Source organism: Psittacula echo (assembly GCF_963264785.1).
Source record: "Psittacula echo genome assembly, chromosome: 8".
Lineage (NCBI taxonomy): Eukaryota > Metazoa > Chordata > Aves > Psittaciformes > Psittacidae > Psittacula > Psittacula echo.
Window position 1 is genome coordinate 5,203,049 of NC_137744.1, and position 25,533 is coordinate 5,228,581.

The window sequence follows — 25,533 nt, forward strand, 5'->3', positions numbered from 1 at the left end:
CGAGTTTGAGATCCTCAGGACAGTGAGAAGAGCGTGCAGCAAGTTCACTGCCCTGGGCTTCAAGAGAGCAGACTTTGGCCTCTTCAGGCACCTGCTTAGTAAGGTTCCATGGGGTACAGCCCTAGAGGGCAGGGGGGCCCAAGACTGTTGGTTGGTATTCAAGGATCACCTGCTACAAGCTCAGGAGTTCTGCATCCCGACTAGAAGGAAGTGCAGCAGGAGGGCCAGGAGACCTCCTTGGATGGATAAGGAGCTGCTCAGGAAAATTCGAAGGAAAAAAGAGGCTTATAAAAGGTGGAAGCAAGGACAGGCAGCCTGGGAAGAATACAGGGATGTTGTCTGGGAAGCTAGGGACCAGGTTAGGAAAGCTAAGGCCCAGTTAGAATTAAACTTGGCTAAGGATGTTGAAGATAACAGGAAGGGATTCTATAGGTGCGTAGTGAATAAAAGACAGACTAAGGACAACATAGGCCCCCTCCAGAAGATATCGGGAGAACTGGCTACCCTGGACTTGGAGAAGGCCGAGGTTCTTAATGACTTCTTTGCCTCGGTCTTCACTGGCAAAGGCTCTGACCACACCACCCAACTCGTGGAAGGCAGATGCAGGGACTGTGAGAATGAAGACCCCAGGCCCACTGTAGGAGAGGATCTGGTTCGAGACCATCTTGAGAATCTGAACGTACACAAGTCCATGGGACCTGATGAAATCCATTCGCGGGTCCTGAAGGAGCTGGCGAATGAAGTTGCTAAGCCGCTGGCCATCATATTTGAAAAATCATGGCAGTCAGGTGAAGTTCCCGATGACTGGAAAAAGGGAAATATAACCCCCATTTTCAAGAAGGGGAAAATGGATGACCCGGGGAATTACAAACCAGTCAGTCTCACCTCCGTGCCTGGCAAAATCTTGGAGCAGATTCTCCTGGAAGGCATGCTAAGGCACATGAAAAACAACAAGGTGCTTGGTGACAGCCAGCATGGCTTCACTAAGGGGAAATCCTGCCTAACCAATTTGGTGGCCTTCTGTGATGGGGCTACAGAACTTTGTTGTCATCTACATGGACTTGTGCAAAGTGTTCGACACTGTCCCACACGACATCCTTGTCTCTAAATTGGAGAGACATCAATTTGATGGGTGGACCACTCGGTGGATAAAGAACTGGCTGGATGGCTGCACGCAAAGAGCTGTGGTCAATGGCTCGATGTCCGGCTGGAGACCGGGTAACGAGTGGTGTCCCTCAGGGATCGGTGTTGGGACCAGTCTTGTTCAACATCTTTGTTGGTGACATGGACAGTGGGATTGAGTGCGCCCTCAGCAAGTTTGCTGATGACACCAAGCTGTGTGGTTCGGTTGATAACGGTGGAGGGAAGGGATGCCATCCAGAGGGACCTCGACACGCTTGTGAGGTGGGCTGATGCCAACCTGATGAAGTTTAACCATGCCAAGTGCAAGGTCCTACACCTGGCTCAGAGCAATCCCAGGCACAGCTACAGGTTGGGCAGAGAAGAGATTCAGAGCAGCCCTGCGGAGAAGGACTTGGGGGTGTTGGTCGATGAGAAAATCAACATAAGCCGGCTTCAGTGTGCGCTCGCAGCCCAGAAAGCAACCGTATCCTGGGCTGCATCAAGAGGAGCGTGACCAGCAGGTCGAAGGAGGTGATCCTGCCCCTCTGCTCTGCTCTTGTGAGACCTCACTTGGAGCATTGTGTGCAGTTCTGGTGTCCTCAACATAAAAAGGACATGGAACTGTTGGAACAAGTCCAGAGGAGGCCACGAGGATGATCAGGGGCTGGAGCACCTCCTGTATGGAGACAGGCTGAGAAAGTTGGGGCTGTTCAGCCTGGAGAAGAGAAGGCTGCGTGGAGACCTCAGAGCAGCCTTCCAGTATCTGAAGGGGGCTACAAGGATGCTGGGGAGGAACTGTTCATTAGGGACTGTAGTGACAGGACAAGGGGTAACGGGTTCAAACTGAAACAGGGGAAGTTTAGATTGGATCTAAGGAAGAAATTCTTTACTGAGAGGGTGCTGAGGCACTGGAATGGGTTGCCCAGGGAGGTTGTGAATGCTCCATCCCTGGTGGTGTTCAAGGCCAGGTTGGATGAGGCCTTGGGTGCCATGGTTTAGTGTGAGGTGTCCCTGCCCATGGCAGGGGGGTTGGAACTGGATGATCTTAAGGTCCTTTCCAACCCAAACCGTTCTATGATTCTATGAAGTGCTCTGAGAGTCTCTGCATAACACTAAGTATTACACTCCGGAGGAGGTCACTCCAGCAATCTCTTTTGCTCTGATCCTTACAAGTGCTGCTTACAAGTGCCTGGGCGCAGGAGCACCGAATGAGGTGGGGCGAGGGTCTTACATCCTTCAGGGCTTGGCCAGGCCCAGGTGGAGAGGGAACGGGATCGTGAGGCTCGTCTCTGCCCTTGCAGCGAGAACGAGGATCTGGAGGAGATCGCCTCGGCAGATCTGAAGTACCTGCTGCTGCCCGCCTTGCTGGGGGCCATGACGGTGAAGCAGGTGGACCTGAGCAAGAGGCTGGAGCACCTGGAGAGTGCCCGGGCCCACTTCTGGAGCTTCCTCAAGCTCTGCTTTCAACTGCCCCCCCGCCACTAGCCCCCCAGCAGAGGAGGCTGACAGGAAATCACAGTATCCAGGCTGGGTTATAGAAAGGTAATTTAATGATTTAGTTCTCTTTGAGACAGATATAAGCAGAAGGAACTGGAGACCAGGTTGGCCTCTGTGAAAAATTCTGTGGATAGTGGGCAGTCGGATGAGGAGCAGATACGGGAATTTTACATCCTACAATCCCAGAAATGGATCCACAGCACCCTGGAAGAAATTGAGAGTATTGACCAAAAAAGAGTCATCTTGAAGAGCAGAGGTACAGTGAAACAGGTATGTGATCTCTCTTGAGCTGTAGGTCAACGACAGCACAAGCAGGTGGGATTTAGTTTCACTTTGACTGGGCAGTGTCTGATTTTTGAATTGGTCAATTCTCTTTGAGACAGACAAAAGCAGAAGAAGGAACTAGAGGAGAGGTCTGCTCTTGTCTCAGCCAACATGCTGGTTTTGGGTTGTTTTCCCTGGAAAACAAGGCTCTTGTGACACAAGAGGTAGCTCGCTTGCACTCGCAGCAGTGGCTGCCGGGTGGTCTCGGGCACAGCGGACCTTTGGCCAGGAGCGGTGCGTGGGCAGAACAGGCACCTCGGGCTGGTTTTGGGGAGGAGGGATGGGGCCATGCATGGAGTTTGGATCCTGGCTCCTGGCCTGGGGCAGTTAATGGTTCACCAAGGTCGGCTGGAGGGAAGGGGGCGGTGGGGGGAGTGGAGCGGCTGCGGCTGCTGGATTGTCCCTTGCTGCAGGCAGGGCTGCATGGGGACAGCTGTGGGGACAGCCAGCCTCGGCCACCCTGCTCGATGCCTGGCCACAGTCCTTGGCACTTATGGGGCTGGACACTGCCCCGCGCCTCCCTGCTGCACCAGCTGGGAAAGACACGAATTCTCTGTGAGCCTGAACACGGGAAAGGTCCTGGCCTTTGGGGAGCTGGGTGCGGTGTGGGATGTGCCACTGCACTCTGCTCCAGTGCTGCACCCAAGCTCATGGACTTGTTTGGGCCCAGGGGTGCCCAGCCTGCCCCTTGCTCGGCACAAGGCTGTTCCGAGAGCAGCCGGCATGGTCCAGAGCTCTCTGGGGATGAGCATCCTCCATCCCATCCCTCCTCACCCAACTGCTTCATCCTTTCCATCCTACCTCCCACCTCACCGCTGCACCCAAAGCCCCCGCAGCAACAGGTACCCCTGGGTTCACCAACTGCCAGCCCAGTGGAGGAGCTTTGGTCCAGCCTGTGCTGCTCTGGGCTGGCTGCCGTGTCCCTCCACACAGGGAACTGTGCTAAGCTCCAGGCCACCCTGCGCACCCTGCTCGCAGCAGCCTGGCCCTCGCAGCAGAATACTCAGGATACGGGCAGGGAGCTCTGCGGGGTTCCCCAGTCCCATCTGTGGGAAGCCCGGATCTGATGGCCTCTGTGCTCTGCCTGCTCCCTGCCTGCTCCTGGGGACCCCACCACTCTGGGAACTCTACCGCAGAAGGGGGAGCTCTTGCACTGTCCCTTGCATGGTCCCATAATGCAGGGTCCCTTGCGGGTTCCCTCAGAGGGTTCCTGAGTACTGCAGAGGCCCAGCTTGTCCCCTCCTTCTCCTTTGGGGAGAATGACCTCTTTCGCCAGGTGGTCTTTGAGAAGGGAAGCTGGATGAGGAGCATCCAGCACTGCTGCCAAAAGATGATGGGCTTCACTCCCTGTGTCTTCTATGGCCAGGGCCTCACCTCCATCCAGTCCCAGGGTTTCCATCCCTATGCCCATGACCACCGTAGGTGAGCATCTCCCACCTCCCTCACCAAGACATCTGGCAGACCTGGGGAGTGGGACTGGTCCCAGCTTGCCAATGCTTTGGGAACTCCCCCTTTTCACATGCAGTGGGACTAATCACAGCTACTATTCCTGTCGTTTCCAGCTTGAGGATCATTGTGGTGTCAACAGGGACTTGCTGGGTAATTATGCCTTCCAAAGAAGCATTTATTTTTCCCTTGTGTTGAGAACATTAACTCTGTAATTGCAAAGGGCAGCTCAAAAACCCATGTCCTGCCAGGTGGACCTCAGGCAGGAGGAGAACAACACATGTGGGCATGTGCAGGAGAGCAGGCTGCAAGGAAATCTGGTCACTCACCCTTACTCATTTCATGCTCCCAAGGTATAAATGAAACCTATTCTTGAACAGCTGGGACAGCAGATAAAATCGGGGCTGAATAGCTCCTAGCAAGGAGATTCAGGAGCTTCCAACCTGCCAACCCACTTGGGTCTTAGAGGGAAAGCCTTCTACAGCTCACAGGAAGCCAGTTCTCGCATGGATTTCCTAGTCTCTTGGTCTAGCTTCCCTGGTGAGTCACAGTAATGTGCTGCTCAAGGCCTGCCCTATGCTGCCTCCAACAACCGGGGCCAAAACTACCTCTGCTCCCACCAGCCCTACTTTTGAGGGCAGGAGAGGGCAGCTGAGATACACTGCTCCATCATCAACCTATTCACAATTACTTGGAAAGCAAGCCTGTGAGCCCCTCTGAGAGGTGGAGGTCTCTGAGAACACCCTAAGGAGATGTTTGCTAAAGATTAAACATAGATATCCTATGGGAGGGTGATCTGTGAAGTGCTCTGACAGTCTCTGTGTAACACTAAGGATAACACTCTGGAGGAGCTCACTCCAGCAGTCTGTTTTGCTCTGATCCTTACCAGTGCTGCTGAAATGTTGAATCTTTGTGGTTACAGAGGGTGATGATGTGATTGGTGTACTGTAGCTTTTAACTAATACATATGAAGGTGAAATGTGCTGTGTTGAGAGGGGTATTGCTCTGATAGAGGTGAGCTGGTTGCAATTGCTGGATATGCCAAAGCATGCTACTGGAGATCAAAAGGCTGTCCTGGCCCCAGTCCACTTCCAGTCATAATACCCATTACTTACCACACTGCTGGACACAGCATTGCTGTTTACCTCCTGCCTGGCATGCAGGAACAGCACAGAATGAGAGTCAGTTCTTGCCATACCTCCCATTACCAGGAGACAGGAGAGTCACAGCACTGGGGGATACTCAGGGCACACTGGGCGAGCATCTGAACCCACAGCATTTCTAGTTCTTATGAGTGACTTTTTATTGGCCTATCTCAGTAGGTATAAAGAAAACAGAGTAAACTGGTTCATTCTTGGAGTCTGAGTGCTTCCAGCAGGCCCTGAATTACTATCACATTTCTCACACATAGGTCAAATTCGTGTGTTTCTAAGGGAGCAACATCATAGAAACAATCACAGAATTGTTTGTGTTGGAAGGGACCTTAAAACTCATCCAGTTCCAACCCCTGTCACAGGCAGGGACCCCTTCCACTGGAGCAGCTTGCTCCAAGCCCCTGTGTCCAACCTGGCCTGGAACACTGCCAGGGATGGGGCAGCCACAGCTTCTCTGGGCACCCTGGGCCAGCGCCTCAGCACCCTCATTGGGAAGAACAACTTCCTAGTGTCTCAGCTAATTCTCCCCTCTGTCAGTTTATCTTTATTTGCTTGTTTATCGTATCCTAAACCCCCAGCTTTAACCTTTACCTGCTTTATTTCCTTTTAAATGTCGGAGATATTGTAAGAAGGAGCTAAGCAACCAGTCGAAACTCGAGGAGCCCCGGCGCAGCTGAGCCCCAGCTGCCAAGATGGCTGCACCCCCGCAGTGCCCTCACCAAGATGGCGGCACCCCCGCAGTGCCCTCACCAAGATGGCGGCACTCTCGCTCTGCCCTCACAAAGATGGCGGGAGGGGCGGGGTCGCTCGTACCCACCGGAAGGGATTTGTTGGTATCCGGTTCCCAGCTCAACATGGCGGAGGGTGCTGAGGAGGGGCAGAAGCTGGCGGAGCTGCTGGCGGTGGGCTGGCAGCTCTGGGAAGAGTTGGAGACCGACACCGCGCCGTCCTCGGGGAGCCCGGCTGTGCAGGGTAAGGTGCGGCAGGGGCTGGACGTCCTGCGGAGGGCGAACGCCATGGTGGCGCAGCTGGACCTGTTCAGGTGAGCGGAGGGGAGGGATGAGCCTGGGCCTGGGAGCACCCAGTGAGGCGGGGCGAGGGTCTTCCAGCCTTCGGGGCTTGGCCAGGCCCAGGTGGGGTGGAGAGGGAGCGGGATCGTGAGGCTCGTTTCTGCCCTTGCAGCGAGAACGAGGATCTGGAGGAGATCGCCTCGGCAGATCTGAAGTACCTGCTGCTGCCCGCCTTGCTGGGGGCCATGACGCTGAAGCAGGTGGACCTGAGCAAGAGGCTGGAGCACCTCGAGAGTGCCCGGGCCCACTTCTGGAGCTTCCTCAAGCTCTGCAAGAGCTACGGGCTGGGCAGCTTCCACCTGCCCCCCGCCACCAGCCCCCCGGCAGAGGAGGCGGACAGGAGCCCGCCCCGGAGGAGCCCTGCTGCCGTCCAGGACAAACTGGTGGCCATGGCGTCGAGCAGGCAAGCCAAAATTGAAAGGTAGGTTCTTGTTTTGTGGTGTTTAAAGGCTTCTGGGAATCGATTTCAGAGAAGGGGAGAGCCTGGGGCAGTGCACGGTTGTACAGACAAGGACTGCGAAGAAGTAAGCGCCTTCCTTGATACAGGAATACACTTGATTGTAAAGCATTCATTTTCAGATCTCCACCACCTATTATTTAGTGACTGCTGAGGTGCATTTATACCTTTGATTTCTGGTCTTTGAAGAACTGCATGAAAGCTCTTCTGGCTGGTGCTTTAATTGCTGCTAAGAGCATACTGCCACCCATGCTGGAAGTTACCTACCAATGGGCTTATTACGTCTTCGAAACAGAGGTGATTGATGTCTCCTTGTTATGCTTTAGCTGGGCATTTTGACAAGTTGTTGCTTCTTGTGGTAGCACTGAAAGGCCCAGGCTGGGCTGGAGAGCTGCTTGAATTGCATGGATACAAAAATATGATTTATATTCTAGATATTAACCTAACTGAGGTGGGTTTTGGCTATTAGAACATGACAGGACCTTTGGGATCAGCACAGCAAAGCCTTTTCAGAGCTGAACATCTCCTTCCAGGCGAGCTTTGTTAGTGCTGCAGGTTGGGCTTTGGTTACATGTGAAGTCCCCACTTGCTGTGGGCTGGTATTTGCCTGTACCATGACTCCGTCCACTGGAAGGCAAACAGGAGGTGCCTGCGTTGTGAGTTCTGTCACAAGCGGGTTGGTACACGATCAGGGTGAGACACCTTGCAGTTATATTTGTTTTCAGTAAAACACATGGCCTGCATGAAAAACATCTTGCCACGTAGGCCTGTATCATCCCTTCAGTTTGCTGTGCTGCAGGATGGGCCTGCCCAGTTATGATGTGGTTTTCAGCCTCCTTGTGGAGCAGTTGTGAATGGGTTTGGTTTTCAGAAGACCTCTTGTATGCTCCTTGTTCTTTCAGCTCCTGTAGGTTTCCAATCCTTGATTGTTACTGTTTGTTCTTCAGGTAGCAGGATTCAGGTAGCAGGATTTAGCCTGGAAGTGCATGATGTACCTGCGCACACAAAAACACCCAAGACAGAAATAGGGGAGTGTTTTAATCTGCCTTACAAGCTCAGTCTTTCTGTCATGTAGAAGCAACTCAATATAACTATCACATTGCTTTTATAAGGCCATTAACTCATCATTTGCTGACTCCTTCGCTGTTTTCTCTAGGAGACAAATGTTGCCAGGCTTGCAGAAGGTTTAATTTTCCAGGTTTGCTCAACTTTTAGGAGCAAAAAAAAAAATAAATTGACAGAGGCACCCATACATTAAAAGTATCTTAAAGCTGCTTTTTACAGACAGGAGATACTTAAATTACAGCAGTAATTCATCACAACCTCTCCTTTTTTGTATAATTTTACTTTTAAAAACATGAAATCATGTTAAACCTCTTACACAGAGTAGTAAAGATCCTATGTAATGTCTGAATTTGAGTTGACAGATGGAAGTGATGGCGTAGATGGGAACAAAGTATTTTGGTGGTGCATATAGGTATATAACTGTGCATTTTCAAAGCCTTTCTTAAGCAGATTGAAACTCTTCTGATGGCTATAGTTTTCATTTGTCAAAAACCTTCTGTTGTCAATCAGATGAGGTGGGGAGATGGATCCCCACAGTGCCTCCTGCTTATGCATCGTTACAGGTCATCAGTAAATGACAACTGGTATCATCTGGTGCTGCCTGTGCTCCTCTTCCTCTTAATGGGTACATACCTGTAAGTCTGCTTTATTTCTACAGGAGTCTTACTCAATTGTTAAATGAGTTCTCCTTACACCAAGAAATTAGTCAAAGACATGAGGAGATTTATGAATGTCTGGGACTTACATACCCTGAGGAGAACTGAGCAGCAGCTGGCACTTCTGTGAAGAGCATTTGAACAGGGTAGGCAAGTTTGAGTTGAATTGAGGCAGGAGTTGGTTCTCTGGCTACATTTGACTGAATTTCAAGAAACAGGAAATTGTTTTAGAAATCACAGTATCCAGGCTGGGTTATAGAAAAGTAATTTAATGATTTAATTCTCTTCTCTTTGAGACAGATATAAGCAGAAGAAGGAACTGGAAAACAGGTTGGCCTCTATGAAAAATTCTGTGGACAGCGGGCAAGCAGATGAGGAGCAGATACGGGCGTTTTATATCCTACAAACCCAGAAATGGATCAACACCAGCCTGGAGGAAATTGAAAGTGTTGACCAAGAAATAGTCATATTGAGGAGCAGAGGTACAGCAAAACAGGTATGAGATCTCTCTTGAGCTGCAGGTTGATCACAGCACAAGCAGTAGGGATTTGTTTTCACTGTGACTAGGCAGTGTCTGATTTTTTTTTAATTGGTCACTGTCCGCTCCTACCCTGTGTTCTAGACAGTCATGTTTTGCAGAATGATAGAGCACTGAGTATCAGAGCTGAATCAGTCTGCGTGCAAAGGCTTTCCTCCCCTTTGCTGTCTTCTGCCAGACCCTTAACTCTAGAACTCTACTTCTAAAGAAGTAACTACATTTGTAAATTAAAAGAGACCTTTGTGATTTCTTTCAAACCTATACTTGTGATGTACGAGGTGTCCAGGTGTTACAGAAAGAAATGCCTGTTCTGAATGATGAAAGCTTCTTGTAGACCTGCAATTCCTGTGTAGAATAGTGTTCCTGGGCTGTGTTACTCATCTAAAACGTCTGTCTAGAAATGAAAAATCATAATGTGTTGACATAGACCGTAGTCCAGCTTGGTTGGCGCAGCTGGTTTGTGCAGTTCATTACTGGTGTTGCAGAACTCTGCTCCTCTGTAGTGCCCTGGGTGATATCATCGGGAATGATGAGCTCTGCTTGCTTCAGAATGTATTGTGTTTGATCTCTGGGAAAAAATAAGCTGTATTTCAAGCTTTGATCTGAACTGATATGGCTTTGCTTTGTCAGCTGTGTGTTTTGATCAGAGCGGATGTAACTAAGGCGCAAAGGGAAGTGATTTGTAGCAGCTCACAGATGGAGCTCATGATTTAAACTGGATTAAGGTGTGAATTGTCCATTTTGGGATGTTGCTCTGACAGCAGAGGCGTTTCTCTTCTACAAGACCTCTAATGACTTGTTTGGGGTGGGAAGCAGAGAAAGGGATTCTCATTTACATGATTATTTTGTGACTCTTGTTTACATCTTCAGTCTTCAGCACCACCACACGGTACTTCTCGGCAAGTCAGGCCTCCAATGAAGCCTTTCATTCTCACCCGGGATGCTATGCAGAATAAGTATGTTGGTTTCTGATTATTTAGAAGCGGTACGAGGCAGTGTTCTGTCCTCATGTTAAGACTCAGATACTCTTTGAAATGCACAAAACCAGTTGTTACTTTCAGGCTTTGCATCTGGGTAGTGGGTGAGGGGAACATCTAATGCGTTTCTTGAACTTTTTCTGATTTCTTCTGTTACCAGCATGCTGCAGTGTCTTGGCTGATGCTGTTTCCTCCTGTTGGGATGGCAGAGGAGATCGTATTTAGCAGATATTACTCTTAATTTATAGGCCATGTGCTTGCTGGTTGGTAAGCTGTGGAGAGGCAATGTTTATCTGCCCCTCTAACCTCTATGGGGGATAGAAGAGGATTGCTCTTCACTCTTAAAATAAAGAGACCAGTAGTGAAAAGCGCATGTGATCTCTTTATCTAGTGTAAACTCTAGAACATTTCAGTGAATTCAAATAAGTGATCTGGGGAGCTGGGAAGATGTGATGCCTACCAGAGAATAATCAGTCATGGTAGTATGGTTTTCAACTGTAAGGCTTTCCCTAGCCTTACAGGTTATCCAGATCTTAATATTTTGTGACACCGTGAGATTCTTGTGAGGATTGTGGCAGCTAAAGTCCAAGTTGGGATAGAAACCAGATTTCTTGTCATGCTTTTGACACTATTTGCCCTGAGCCTTCCGTATATCTGTTTAGCCAAGCTGTGCCTAACTCAGTTCTTGGGGCCTCCTTGGCAAGCTGTACTGACTCCTTTGGGCTGGCAAAGTGATTTGTGAATAGAACAATCCTCGCCTTTCTAAATTAGCAGGGTGAACTCTCTAAATGCTGCTATGGCTGGGTTACGAGCAAGCCTTGCTGAAGGGCCATGCTGTAGAAAAATGTTCTCAAGCCCTCTTTGGTAACATGCGTTATATTGTTAGTACAGATTGGATTACAGAGTAGTTCTCTGCAGGGTTGTCTATGTTTCTGCTCGTTCATAGCACTGTCAAGTGCCTTCTTTGACTGTCCATCTCTTCCTGTAGAGTGTTTGGTGCTGGTTATCCCAGCCTGCCTGTGATGACTGTGGATGACTGGTACGACCAGCGGAGAAGGCAAGGAGTGGTGTCTGGTCAGAGCACGCCTCCAGGTACAGAGTGGCAAAGCAAAGATTGGAATGGAGAACTTGGGAAGTCTCTTGGAGGGAGGGTGAATGGGGATGTGTTCAGAGTGTAAAGCACCCGCTGACTGAGGAAGAGTAAGAGCTGGCTTCATACGGCTATGAGAATAACTGGATTACTAGGCTGCTCATTTGGCAATTCCTGCTTTTTGTCCAGACCGGCTTTTGAGAGCTTGACTATGGATCTTCCACTGTCCTACTGCCCCTCACTCGTGTTCTTGACTTCAGCAGGTCTAACTGATGAAGAGTTGCAGAAGCAGCAGGAGAAAAAAGAGGAGGAGGATGACGAGGAAACTCTTCAGAAAGCTCGGAACATGGATGACTGGAAAGATACACACCCAAGAGGCTATGGCAACCGGCATAACATGGGCTGATGCTCTTGCTGCAGAGGGAGCATGTCCTGGAAATCTGTAAGAACAGCCAGTGTCCTGGCAGTATAGGAGTAAAGACACTGTACATATGCAGAGGTATCCATGGCTTCTCTGGGAGGCAGGGAATTGAATGAGTAAACATGACTGCTTGTTTTGGTTAACATTAAACGTCGGACTGAGTGCACTGATTATGTACAGTGACGCCACAGAGCTCCTGTCAGGTGGAGTTCTTTCCAAGGGGTCAGACTGCCTCTGCTCTCCCAGTCAGAGGAAGTCCTTGGAAGAAAAGTACATGAATTTGGAAATGATTCTTTGTATTGTGGGTGGATGTATTTATTTTCTTTTCCCTATATATCATAGAATCATAGGGGTTCAGGTTGGAAAGGACCTTAAGATCATCTAGTTCCAAACCCCCTGCCATGAGTAGGGACACCACACACTAAACCATGTCACACTAAACCAAGATTTTGCCAGGCAGAGGTGAGACTGACTGGGGTGTAGTTCCCTGGGTCTTCCATTTTCCCCTTCTTGAAAATGGGAGTTGTATTTCCCTTTTTCCAGTCATGCACATTCAGGTTCTTAAAATGATCTCAAACCTGATCCTCTCCTACAGTGGGCCTAAGGTCTTCATTCTCACAGTCCTGCATCTGCCTTCCAAGACTTGGGTAGCGTGGTCTAGTCTGTCTTTTGTTTGCTACATGCCTATAGGATCCCTCCCTGTTACCTTTCACATGCCTTGCCAGATGTAATTCTAACTGGTTCTTAGCTTTCCTGACCTGGTTCCTAGCTTCCTGGGCAGCATCTCTCTATTCTTCCCAAGCCACCTGTCTTTGCTTACACCTTTTATGAGCTTCTTTTTTCCCTCTAAGTTTCCTCAGCAGCTCCGTATTCATCTATGAAGGCCTCTTGGCCCTCCTGCCGCATTTCTTTCTAGTCGGGATGCAGAACTCCTGAGCTTGGAGGAGGTGATCCTTTAATATCAACCAGCAGTCTTGGGTCCCCCTGCCCTCTAGGGCTGTATCCTGTGGAACTTTACTAAGCAGATGCCTGAAGAGGCCAAAGTCTGCTCTCTTGAAGTCCAGGGCAGTGAACTTGCTGCGTGCCCTTCTCATTGTCCTGAGCATCTTAAACTCGACCATCTCATGATCACTACAGCCAAGGCTGCCTTGGAGCATCACATTTCCAACCAGTTCCTCCCTGTTGGTGAGCATGAGGCCAGGCATGGCTCCTCTCCTTGTTGGCTGTATTACTTGCAAGAGGAAGTTATCTTCCACACAGTCAAGGAATTTCCTGGATTGCTTGTGCCAGGCCGTACCATGCCTTCAACAGATACCAGGATGGTTGAAGTCCCCCAGGAGGACAAGGGCCTGCGAGCATGAGGCTGCTCCTATCTGTCTATAAAGTGCTTCATCCTCTTGATCAGGCAGTCTGTAACAGATCTCCACAGTAATGTCCCCCATCGCTGTTCTCCCTTTAACCCTGACCCACAAACTCTCTCATTGCCTGTCTCCAGACAGAGTTCCATTCTCTCTAGCCTGTGGCTGGCATAAATAGGTACTCCTGCTCCCTGTCGGCCAGATCTGTCTTTCCTATAGAGCCTATAACCTTCCACGCCAACACTCCAATCATAGGAGCCATCCCATGATGTTTCTGTGATGCCAGTGATATCATATCCCTGTAGCCACGTACAGATCTCTTATTCCTCTTATTGCCCATACTGCAGGCGTTTGTATAGAGGCATCTGAGCTGAGCTCCAAATGAAGCTGACTCATTGGCTGGAGTGGCTGAAATAGCTCTGCATGGCTTCAAGCATTTATTAAAGGTGCTGGCAATTGACTTGGGAGTGTTGGGATGGAATGATGCCCCCCTGACCAACACATCTAGTTTAAAGCTGCCTTGACCAGCCTGGCAAGTCTCCTATCAAAGCAGTTCTTCCCTTTTGTCAGATGAGCTCCACCAGCCTTCAGTAGACTTGGCCTCCCAATCAAGTCCCATGTTCTAAGCAACCAAACCGCTGACTATGGCACCACCCTTCTAACCATTTATTAACCTGCCCAATCTGCCTGGCCTTGTCAAGGTCCTCCCTTTTGACCTGGAGGATCGATGAAAAAACTGTCTGAGCTCCAGAGCCCCTAACCACCTTTCCCAGGGCTCTGTAGTCCTTCTTAATGATTCCCAGGCTACTGCTGTCTGTATCATTGGCACCCACATGGACCCCAAGCAGTAAGTCAGCAGGACTTGCTAGACCAGGCAGCCTCTCAGGAACATCCCTGATCCGAGCCCCTGGTAGGCAACACTGCCGTGTCACACCTTGCCTGCCAGCCTTGCTCGCTGCGCTCCTGGCCTGGGTTTCACCCATTCAGGCTGCTCTCCTCAGCGGAGCTGCCTGCTCCTGGGCAAGGCTGAGCAAGGGCTTGAGGCTCCCTGGGTGGCTCTCGCTGCTCAGAACTGAGGCTCCTGCACGTGGTGTTTCTCATTGCTCTGGTGTTGGAAGTGTCCTCTCTGGAGCTGCTCACCTCGGCAAAATAATATGTATATATAAATATTTAATAAGCAAAATAAAATCTCTTGTGCTGCCTAGTTCCTGTTGTTAAAATCCCTCACTCTTCATCCCAGGCTCTTCCAGAGCAAAACTGTAAAGCTGGTTTCTAGCAACCAGGGGTGGTGGGAATGCAAGATGGTCAATGTCGGATGCGTTCACCTTGGCAGGCAGATCCGCGTGCACGGCTGGGTGCTCCATGAGCTTCCCACAGGCGAATTCTGCTGTTCCTGAGCGTGCAAACTGGAGTGTTGGGGATATTTTAATGTGAAGTAGATCAGGTATTTTAAGGGCAATGTCCTGAAATGCTGATACTACACGTTATAGAAATGCCTTAATAGAAATGCTTGTCCTTTTGCTCATAACAAAAGTAACATGGGGGCTACATGGCTGTAACACATACAGTGTGAAATACAGGGAGCCCTACAGGGGCCAACAGTGCCATATTCAAAAGTGAAGTACTGCACTGGTGATCAGTGTGCTTGGAAATCTACTGCCAGAATAACCCTGAAGGGGTGAAAACCTTTTCTGGATTCCTCTGAAACTGGTTTAAATAGCTGCTGGCACTAATCCTGAACTGAGTGAGAAGGGAGAGTATGAATGTTCTGCCCTACATGGCACTGACCTGGTGTGTGACAGGCACGTCACTGGGTAAGAAAGAGGAATCGTGGCTGGAAGCCCTGGAGTTGCCCAGCATGGGACTGGCAGCTGAGGCTGCAGTTACTCTAAATGTCTTACAGATGTTGGGATAAAACCCCAGAGAAATCATCACTGCTGCTTGCATGTGTGGCAGTGTTACCTGGAGCAGGACACAAGGTGTTTACTGTCTGATTTGGTGCGGTCAGGTTCATCAGCAGAGCACTCTCTTGTGTCCAGGGAGTGAGATTCCGAGGGAATTTGGGGGTTTTCCTTCCTATTAGCGTGACTCAGGCACACCTGAGAGGCCAGCTAGGCTTCAGAAGAGCTTGAATGTTTTATACTTGGCAATCTCAGCTCTTAACTAACCTGCCCCTGTGAAGCTGTAGCCTGCAGTGAATGCTATTGCACCCTTTTTGCCAGACATCGAGTCCTTTCAAAAGCAGATGATGAGTTTTTGTGGGTTCCAAACCTCTCCCATGAAACATGGTTTAGACTTTTAACAACACAATCCTACACATGCACTTACTCCTTTCCTACTTTTGGTGGTAGCTGGCTTTTCCTCGTGAGTACTTCTGGAGAGGTAGATCCTGAGAAGTAGCTCCGGTGACCTAGTTCCTGCGGATTTTCACCTTTCCTTTGGCTGTTGGACTGAAGCCCCATCTCGGTGCTGCTATTGTGCTGTTTTGTTTCATTTTCTTCTCATTTTTTTGTCCCCCACTCCTCTGCACTTTGACTGGGCTAGCAGGCTGGGCTGGCTGACTCCAGTGTCCCTCTTAGGGGTGGAGGAGGAGGGGACAATGCCGGGGCTGATGGTCAAGGCCTGTCAGATGGACTGCCTTCCCATACCACAGAGGGGAAGCTTCGGGGTGACGTTTAGAGCATAACAGGGTTTGTGAAATACCCAACACACGGACGGTACCATTCCCAGGGGAAGACAGTTCCCACGGAGCCGCCGCTGGTGCCGGCAGCAGTGCCTTTCTGACGAGCAGTGGGTGTCCTTCGGCACGGCAGCACCTCACCGCTCAGCGTGACTCCTCGTCCTCCCAAGGACCACCAGCTCTTCTTCTTGCTCTGCAAGCCAGGACCAGGAGCGCATCTGCTCCCCTCCACAGTGGACAGTTTACCTTGGATCAGCTGGTTAAAGCCGCTGGATACAGAGTCGCCCTCCGGCATTTCCAAACTCACCTTTTAACCTGCAGAACCAAAGGCTGGCGCAGAACTCCCTGCCACCATGAAAACAATTATTGCAGCCTATTCTCAAAATCTTAGTGGTAAGACATTTCCAAAATGTATTTGAATGGTTTCTGATGCTCTGGAGATGCGAGGAGCTGGTCAGGCAATTGCCATTTGTTGTCACTATTGTCTTTCTGCTTTAGACTTAGGGGAAGGGGAGGTGTTTGGAGCGATCTGGGGTTCCCAGCACCAGAGGAAAACATACAGTTGCTCAATAGGAATTAATTTCTGACAATGCATTCAGTAATGTTACTCCTGCAGCATGCTCCAGAATGCTGCAAATTCCCCTTCATCTTTCCTTGCTGCCTTGGGCTGTAGAGTCCAACTTCCTGGGTTTGAAGAGGCTCCTCTGGCTGCAGACGGGGCCAGCAGCAGAGCCCATGGGGCTTCTCTGTTTTCTCTCTGTGGTCTGGTCATTCATGGAGAGCTTGGAGAGGAGCTGGAAAAAGGAACTAAGAAAAGCAGCTCTTTGGTAGACATGAGTTTTCTCAGCAGAGCTTTGCATCTTCCCTGGAAAACAAATAGGGTTTTGGAAAATTGACATAGGCAGGGCTGTGAGGGCAGCAGGGCTTCTGGAGGGTGAGCAGGGGTGGGCATGAGGGAGCACTTTAATACTGGTGATGTCTCTGGTGTTTATTTTGGTTGTCCCATTCATGACTTGGATTGAGCCAGGATGAGTGGAACCAGCCACTGAACCCGGGGTTTGATGGTTCTCCTCTGAGCTGGGGGTCCCACAGAAGACCTATGGGTCTCCAGCTTGGGGAGCCATGGGGACAGGTCTGCTCTTGTCTCAGCCGACATGCTGGTTTTGGGTTGTTTTCCCTGGAAAACAAGGCTCTTGTGACACAAGAGGTAGCTCGCTTGCACTCGCAGCAGTGGCTGCCGGGTGGTCTCGGGCACAGCGGACCTTTGGCCAGGAGCGGTGCGTGGGCAGAACAGGCACCTCGGGCTGGTTTTGGGGAGGAGGGATGGGGCCATGCATGGAGTTTGGATCCTGGCTCCTGGCCTGGGGCAGTTAATGGTTCACCAAGGTCGGCTGGAGGGAAGGGGGCGGTGGGGGGAGTGGAGCGGCTGCGGCTGCTGGATTGTCCCTTGCTGCAGGCAGGGCTGCATGGGGACAGCTGTGGGGACAGCCAGCCTCGGCCACCCTGCTCGATGCCTGGCCACAGTCCTTGGCACTTATGGGGCTGGACACTGCCCCGCGCCTCCCTGCTGCACCAGCTGGGAAAGACACGAATTCTCTGTGAGCCTGAACACGGGAAAGGTCCTGGCCTTTGGGGAGCTGGGTGCGGTGTGGGATGTGCCACTGCACTCTGCTCCAGTGCTGCACCCAAGCTCATGGACTTGTTTGGGCCCAGGGGTGCCCAGCCTGCCCCTTGCTCGGCACAAGGCTGTTCCGAGAGCAGCCGGCATGGTCCAGAGCTCTCTGGGGATGAGCATCCTCCATCCCATCCCTCCTCACCCAACTGCTTCATCCTTTCCATCCTACCTCCCACCTCACCGCTGCACCCAAAGCCCCCGCAGCAACAGGTACCCCTGGGTTCACCAACTGCCAGCCCAGTGGAGGAGCTTTGGTCCAGCCTGTGCTGCTCTGGGCTGGGTGCTGTGTTCCTTCCCACAGGCAGCCGCGCCAGCATCCAGGCCACCCTGCGCACCCTGCTCGCAGCAGCCTGGCCCTCGCAGCGGGATATCCGCTCCTGGCTCCAGCTTCTCTCCGTCCTTCAGTGGGTGCTCAGCTTCCTGCTGCTGGGTCAGTGAGTAGGGGACTGCAGGGGGTCCCATGAGGCAGGAATGCACCCACTCACCCCCTCCTGCTCCCACAGGGATCGTCAGCCTGCTGCTCCTCATTTACCTTGTGTTCACCAGCTTCTGGCCCATCTCCGCTCTCTACCTGGCCTGGATCATCTTTGACTGGGACACACCGGAGAAAGGTGGGGATGGGCACAGGTCCCATTTTCCTCCTGCTTTGCAGCAGAATGGGGCATGGGGTCCCCTCTTTCCCTGGGTCCATCCCAGCATGGCAATTGGGGAGCACCACATTCCACCTGCTCCTTCCTTCCTCTCCCCCATCATCATCCCCATGGTGGGAAGAGGAATGCGGTGGGTCTGGTCTGTGGGTAGTGTTTTCCGTGGATCCCACTGCCTACTGGGGTGGGCATCATCTCCTGTGATCCCTCCCTGGTTTGCAGGTGGCAGGAGGCTGCCATGCCTGCGTCGATGGACCGTGTGGAGGCACTTTCGGGATTATTTCCCTGTGAAGGTACAGTGCAGGGAGCCAGGGAGCCAGGATGGGATGTTCATGCAGGTGGTGGTGGTGGTGATACCAGCTAAAAGAGCATGCCACTGTTATGTCCACACAATCCCTTTTATCGCCACAGCTGGTGAAGACACACGACCTGTCCCCCAGCCACAACTACATCATTGGCTCCCACCCTCACGGCATCCTCTGCGTTGGCGCCTTCTGCAACTTCATCACGGGCTCCACGGGCTTTGAGGAGATGTTCCCGGGCATCCGGCCCTTCCTCACCACCCTGGCCGGCAACTTTCGGTTGCCCCTCTTCAGGGAGTACCTGATGAGTGGGGGTGAGGCTCTGTGGTTGCTCACCTCATGGGCTGCCCTGCAGGCATGGCTGGTTGTGCTGGCTTGAGGGATGCAGCCACTGCCTGCCCCGCTCCTGCCCAACTCTGCTGCTGCCAGGCAGCAGAGGGTGCAGTACCCATGGGCAGGGAGCTCTGCGGGGTTCCCCAGTCCCATCTGTGGGAAGCCCGGATCTGATGGCCTCTGTGCTCTGCCTGCTCCCTGCCTGCTCCTGGGGACCCCACCACTCTGGGAACTCTACCGCAGAAGGGGGAGCTCTTGCACTGTCCCTTGCACGGTCCCACAATGCAGGGTCCCTTGCGGGGTCCCCCAGAGGGTCCCCGAGCACTGCAGTGGCTGGCAGTCCCACAGCACCAGTGGTCCATTCTGCTGCAGGGCTGTGCCCAGTGACACGCCGTGCCATCGGGTACCTGCTGTCCGAGAACGGCACCGGCAACGCGGTGGCCATCGTCATCGGCGGTGCGGCCGAGTCGCTCTCCTGCCGTCCGGGCATCACCACGCTCACCCTGAAGAACCGTAAGGGCTTCGTCCGCTTGGCCCTGCAGCACGGGTGGGTCACGAGCAGCGCCGCTGTGGGAGTCTGGGGGTCCTGGCGTCCCATCATCACCCACCATGTTCCCTCCGCAGGGCCCACCTCGTCCCTTCCTTCTCCTTTGGGGAGAATGACCTCTTTCGCCAGGTGGTCTTTGAGGAGGGAAGCTGGATGAGGAGCATCCAGCAGCGCTTCCAAAAGATGATGGGCTTCGCTCCCTGTGTCTTTTACGGTCGGGGCCTCACCTCCATCCAGTCCCGGGGTTTCCTTCCCTATGCCAAACCCATCACCACCGTAGGTGAGCATCTTCTGCCTGGGAGGAGGGGATACCCAAAAAGTGGAGCTGGGGAGGAGCTGGAAGGCAATGTATTGTACAAAGGCTTGTATCCCCAATAAGCCAGGCCAACCTGACCTTCCTCCTCTCCTGGCAGTGGGGGAGCCAGTGACAGTGCCCAAGATGGAGGACCCGAGCAGTGAGGTGGTGGACATGTACCACGAGATGTATATCCGTTCCCTGCTTAAGCTCTTCAACGAGAACAAGATCAAGTATGGGCTGTCGGAGACGGACGAGCTGCACATCCTCTGAGCACGGCTTGGTGCCGGCGGCCAGATCCTGGCTCACAAAGGCAGTGGCTCTTGTGGGTGGGGATTTCAGCCATCCCGGCATGGGGGACACACGGGGGATGCACAGGGGACGGTCCCCACACTGGCCCTCTGCTCCTCTGGCCAGAAAATCTGAGCAGGAAGCAGGAGAGGAGGAAGCAAAGGGAAGGGGAACTTGGGAAAGAGTCCCCTTTGAAAGGGGTTTGGAGGGGCTGTGGGTGTCCCCTGAGGATGTGGGGCTGATGGGGGGGACGGATGGAGAAAGGCTCGGGGCCAGTGCTGGGAATGGCTCCCTCAAGATAACCAGGACACCATGAGCTGAGTGAAGAGGTGTCATGTGAGGAGGGAACAAGATGGGCTCTTTGGGGTAGCATCGCAATGGTGAGTGGGACCAGGCTGGGGAGATATCACCACCTGGAAGGGACACTCCAGGACTTGGGGACAAGTGGCCTCAGCCGATACCATGTGGCCCTGGGTGAGCGGTGGGTGTTGCTCTGGCCCCAGATGAGCCTTTTCCACCATCTCTGTACCCAATACAGAATCTCAACCCTGCAGCTGTTCCTATGTGCGTTGCAGGGTCAGGATCAGCAGCACTGCAGCTGTACCCTGCGCTTCCCATGTGGGTGAACCTGCCACCCATGTCCCCTTGCTGGCAGTTCCATCTCTAGGGCTGGGGCTGTGCTTAATGGGGACCCTTGCATGGCTCAGGTGTAACCAAGCAGCTCCCAGGGTCCACCTGGGCCACTTCAGCTATAATGGGAGGTGAGATGCCGCAGCTGCTTGTACTGTGTTAACTGGGCTTAGAAGGGAAGTTGTCTTCTCTGCGTTCACTTCAGCAGTGAGTAAGGGGCTCTCTATGTATCCCTGTCTGGTGGGATGGGAATGTGGGGCTGGGACATGGCATCTCTGGGGACCTCTTCCCCCCCAGGTGACCTGGGCAGCTCCTGGTGGGACGTAGCTGTGTGTGGCCAGTGCCATGGCTGGGGATGGAGGGGTGTGTGTGACACCCCAATAGTGCTATTAGCATCCTTTCCCTAGGCAACTGCAGGCAGCACCCATGGGGAGCAATGGGAGACAGTCCCTCCTGGGCTCCCTATGACAGGGACACCCTTATCCCATCCCGGATGGTGTGTGAGAGTCGACAGTGCTGATAGCCATCTCTGGTCTGCTGCCTGCGTAGGCACTTGGTCAAACAAAAGGGCTGAGTAAACATTTGGAAAGCAAACATCCATAAAGGCAGATTCCCAAGGACTCTCGTCACCGCAGGTGTCACTGCTCTGGCTCCTCGCTCTGGATGAATGGTGGTGGCTTTCCTTCGCTTTCAGACACTTTATAGGGCAAGGGGGGTAAGGGGTAAGGTCCCTCTCCCTCCTCTTACAGGAAGAAACAGCATAGAGAAAAGGGAAGGGGCTTTATTGAGGGGTGATGGGCAGCATACTGCATCCCTCCCTACCTCTCCCAAGGCCAGCAGTGTCACAGGGGCACCTCTGACAACCTCCACCAGGTACTCAGGGGACCCAGAGTCAGCTTCATCCCCAGGTTCGGTCTGCTCCCCCCACATTGCTATTGAGCAGGTTGGAAGGGCTGTGCATGCCCAGGAAGGGACCAGTGTCCCTCCCCTTTGGTGCCCCACATCCCCAGGAGCACCCCTGGATGGGGTACCAGCCTGCCTTCCCAAAATGGATTTCTCAGCATTTTTCCCATTCTCATGGGTCCCCCAAAGGTGGTCATTGTCCTGCTGGCACAAACACCCTCTTCCTATGGCATTCTAGGGTAGGGCTGGGACAAGGCCCATGGCCACTGACCCTCAGCCCTGCAGTGTCTGCCCCCGCAGAGGCTGGGCAGGGCAGGTCTGGGGACCTGCGGATGCCAGGGTGCCCACATGGAGCCCCGAGGGGCTGCAACGTGTGGAGGCCAGGGATGAGGTTACTACAATTCCCTTTGGCCCCTCAGCACCTGCCTCTGCTCCGTGCTGTCCCAGTCCCGCAGGTGTCACTGGGAGTGTGGCTGCCACCCAGGATGCTCTCCATGGAGGGGGACACCAGGGCCAGGTCACAGGTGGGCATGGTCCGGAGGCGATGGGCTGGCACCCGGCGCAGCTGCCCCCGGTACTTGTCCCCAGCCATGAAGTACAAGATGGGGTCAAGGCAACTGTTGATGCTGGCCAGGGGCCGAGTGATCTTGTAGGTGAAGTTGATGATGTTGAGGGTCTGACAGCTGGCTTGGAAGTAGCGGGAGGTGTAGTAAAGGGTCCGGGTGATGTGGAAGGGCACAAAGCAGATGGCAAAGACAGTGAGCACGATGATGATCATCTTGATGGAGCGCTTCTTGTAGGAGGGCATTCGGGGGCTGGGGCTGGAGAAGCTCGACTTGCCAAGACTCTTGGCCATCAGGCAGTAGCACAGGACAATCACTAGGAAGGGGCCCCCAAAGAGGAGGGCCATGACGGAGGAGCTGTAGTGCACGTAATGGTCAAACTCCTCGGGCTTGGTGGTGTCATGGCACAGGGTGGTGTTGCCCTTGGAGCTGGTGGTGACAAAGATGAGGTTGGGGATGAGGCAGATGGTGACGACAAGCCAGGCACCCACACAAATGATGCGGGCATACTTGGTCTTTGCCCAGTTCAGGGAGCGGATGGGGTGGCAGATGCCCACATAGCGGTGAACACTGATGCACGTCAGGAAGAGGATGCTGCTGTAGAGGTTAGCATAGAACAGGAAGCGCACCATCTTGCAGAGCCACTGCCCAAAGGGCCAGTTGTTGCGGTCAGCATAGTAGTAGACCAGGGTGGGGAGGGAGAGGACATAGAGTGTGTCAGAGACAGCCAGGTTGAACATGTAGGTGGTGGTGGCGTTCCAGGGCCTCATCCTGGACATGAAGATCCACAGCGCCCAGGAGTTGAGGGGCAGCCCCACCACAAAGACGATGCCGTAGGAGATGGGCAGCAGGATGAACTTGAACTCCTCGTTGAAGACACACTTTGCCTCCGCCGCTGCGGTGGCGTTTCCTCCTAGCCAGGGAGCTGGTGTCAGTGTCCACAGGGCAACTGGGAACGTCCTCACTGAAGTGGCCATGTTCCGCGAGCCGGATCTAGGGGAGCAGTTAATAGAAGTGCATTAGTCGTTGATCCCGACCATTGTCAGGCACAAAGCATGGAAAGGAGCCAAAGATGCCAGATTTTCCCCCCCTCCAGGAGCTTCGGCCACTTTGATGGTTCTCTGGTTTTTCTCAGCTCGTGCGTTTGGGCCTCGCGGGGAGCTGAGGGGGACTTGACAAATCCTCCCCTTCGCAGCCCCTGCAATGACACCCATTAGTCATCCCTTTGAGCAGCGCGCAGTGACACCAGCGCCGCGTGGAGCCGGGAAGCGTGCCTGAGACAGAGGACCACGCCGGCCCCGCCGGGCAGCAGCCCCACGGCGCGACGAACAATGAGACCTTTATAAGCAACAGCAGCCCCTGGCCGGTGCCAGCACAGCCTCTTGGAAGCCGGCTCAGCCTAATTGGCACCATCCTGACAATGCTGCTTGTCCCAAAGGGCTCCTTGACAGAAGAAAGGCAGGAGGAGAAGAAAGGCTTGTCTGGGGGAATATTATGGCCCGGAGAAATCCTCGGGGGGCTGTTAAAGGAGCCTTTGGGAGTGAGTGTCCCTGGACGGTGAGGGGCCTCCAGCTGCTGGGTATTCTCCGTAGGAGAGGGATGATCTAAGCCTTGCAGAGAGGAGCTGCGCCGGAGCCAAATCCCAGCTCAAGGCAGTGCAAGTTCACAGGGCAGGCAGGATGTTTCCTTTTGCTCAGTGCTAGGATCAAAGGCTGGGATCTTCATCCTCCGGGCAAATCGGGCCCCAGCGCTGAGGCAGGAGGGTGAGCTGACAAAGGGTCGCGTTCGTGTCTCAGGATGTCTGGAGTTCAGAGCCCACTCCACCTGAAGGAAGAAGGAGCTTCTGCCACCATCGTGGTGTCCAGCAAAGGACCGGTGAAGGCTGCCTCTGCCTTGGCCCCTCCACACCTCTCACTATCCCTGGCAAAGCAATTCCGGATCAGCCACTTCTGCTGGCCAAGGGTGGATGCTCGGATGAGTAACCTGGGAGCAGGAGCGTCTGCCACGCTGCCGGCAGAGACGAGGGTGTACCCAAACCGTATCTGACGGAGGGAGCGCTGGTGCGTCTCCGGTCGCTGTTGGTCCAGAGCTCACCCAGGAGGTGATGGGCATCAGGATGCATCCTCTCAGCCTCCTTGATCCCTTGGCTCCCTCATCATCCCCCTCCTGTTTGCCCCTTGCCTTTCCCATGGAGATGTGCAGGTGGGTGGCTTCTCATGGCAAGCGCTGTTGGCAGGAACATCCCATAGGGTGTACCCACGGGGTCAGCTGAGGTGTGATCCATCTTCTCCCTGCACAGCCTCACCTCAGAGACATCCCTGGGTTTACAGAGATGATCATAAACCAATTCGGAGGCAGATGGGCAAGCAGGAGGCTGCGGGACCGGTCCCTCGGTGCCACACGCACCTCCGCGCGCTCTGTTTGAGGAGTGGGCTGAGGCAGAGCTTCAGGCTCACATCAAACACCCTGCAGCTTCCTTCCTGCCGCGGCTGGTGCAGGCAGCAGCCTGGCTTTATTACAGGGGTGAGTTCAGAGAGCAACAGGCAGGTCCTGATCAAACATTAACAGTGGGAACAACTCACTCTGTTTTCCCACAACCGGGAGGGAAAAAGAGCTGGTAGCAAACCCCAAGCCTCTGCCCGCTGGTGCCAGCAGTGGCCCTTGGGGTGCTGTGCTGGTTGTGCTGGTGCCAGCCCAGCGACTGCGCCTCTCCAAGCTGTGATGCTGCTGAAGAAATGATGCACCGGGAGATTTATTTCCCAAGTGAGCACGAAGCCTTGAGCATGACCAGACCGGAGGCGCTGCAGGGTTCAGTGACCAAAATCAATGCCCATGACATAGGTCAACAATCAACTAAGATATGAAGAAGGCAACATAAATCTGGTGTGATAAATGCATAAGGAGAGAGCCTGGGCAGCTCATGGTACCAGACTGCTTGGAAGAGCGTGCATCTACGCAGCTTCTGGCAGCACATAAAGCCCAAGCACCATCAGTGCTCAGCAGCACGGTTTCACCATTCCCAAGTCAGCTTCCCTTGAGGATAACCACCGAAAAATACAAATGCAAAAGAAGATGACATTTGACAAGCTTTATCACAACGGATTTGCTGCTTCCTCATCTTAGTCATGATCACTATCAGTGGTTTAACTTGCTGATTCACATCATAGAATGGTGAGGGTTGGAAAGGACCTTAAGATCACCTAGTTCCAACCCCCCGAGAAAGCAAATTGCAGCTGTGTAAGAAGAACCTGGGGTGGAATCTTACCAGCATAAAAATGTATCTGCAGGGGTTTTCTTTCTTGCATCAGTGCACCCAAGGACACGTCACCACCAGGCCCATTCCTGTTCCTTGCTGATGTCCCCAGCAAGGCTCTCCCTGGCCATGGCGCCTCCAGAGTGGGCTTTTCAAGGAGGTGATCTCTGAGCCAAGCATTCGCTGCCGGAGTGGGAGAGATGGGAGGTGCTGCAGGGAAAGGACATGGAGCTGGGGAT

At 53.0% G+C, this 25,533-nt stretch overlaps 3 protein-coding genes across 4 annotated transcripts; 2 read left to right on the plus strand and 1 right to left on the minus strand.

The window, feature by feature from the left end:
- Nucleotides 1–6,393: 6,393 nt before the first annotated feature.
- IGBP1 (immunoglobulin binding protein 1) lies at nucleotides 6,394–14,371 on the plus strand. 2 transcript variants are annotated; one of them, XM_080624940.1, is made up of 6 exons: nucleotides 6,394–6,585; nucleotides 6,726–7,034; nucleotides 9,092–9,287; nucleotides 10,200–10,285; nucleotides 11,295–11,398; nucleotides 11,657–14,371. In XM_080624940.1, exons 1-6 carry the CDS (start codon nucleotides 6,398–6,400, stop codon nucleotides 11,800–11,802), a joined length of 1,029 nt encoding a protein of 342 aa, XP_080481066.1. In that variant the 5' UTR covers nucleotides 6,394–6,397; the 3' UTR covers nucleotides 11,803–14,371. The 2 variants fall into 2 exon arrangements, with proteins under 2 accessions (XP_080481066.1, XP_080481065.1); XM_080624939.1 differs by having other exon boundaries at nucleotides 11,660–14,371.
- Nucleotides 14,372–16,208: 1,837 nt separating this feature from the next.
- LOC308224852 (diacylglycerol O-acyltransferase 2-like) lies at nucleotides 16,209–19,927 on the plus strand (the record flags this gene model as incomplete). Its single annotated transcript, XM_080625153.1, has 8 exons — nucleotides 16,209–16,248; nucleotides 17,832–17,960; nucleotides 18,034–18,141; nucleotides 18,400–18,470; nucleotides 18,589–18,793; nucleotides 19,185–19,359; nucleotides 19,437–19,639; nucleotides 19,773–19,927. 8 exons carry the CDS (start codon nucleotides 16,209–16,211, stop codon nucleotides 19,925–19,927), a joined length of 1,086 nt encoding a protein of 361 aa, XP_080481279.1.
- A 1,966-nt stretch (nucleotides 19,928–21,893) lies between these two features.
- P2RY4 (pyrimidinergic receptor P2Y4) lies at nucleotides 21,894–24,071 on the minus strand (the record flags this gene model as incomplete). Its single annotated transcript, XM_080624915.1, has 2 exons — nucleotides 24,025–24,071; nucleotides 21,894–23,034 (listed from the first exon to the last, which is right to left on the minus strand). The coding sequence occupies exon 2, from the start codon at nucleotides 23,016–23,018 to the stop codon at nucleotides 21,894–21,896; it is 1,125 nt and encodes a 374-aa protein (XP_080481041.1). The 5' UTR covers nucleotides 23,019–23,034; nucleotides 24,025–24,071.
- Between the last annotated feature and the right edge of the window lie 1,462 nt (nucleotides 24,072–25,533).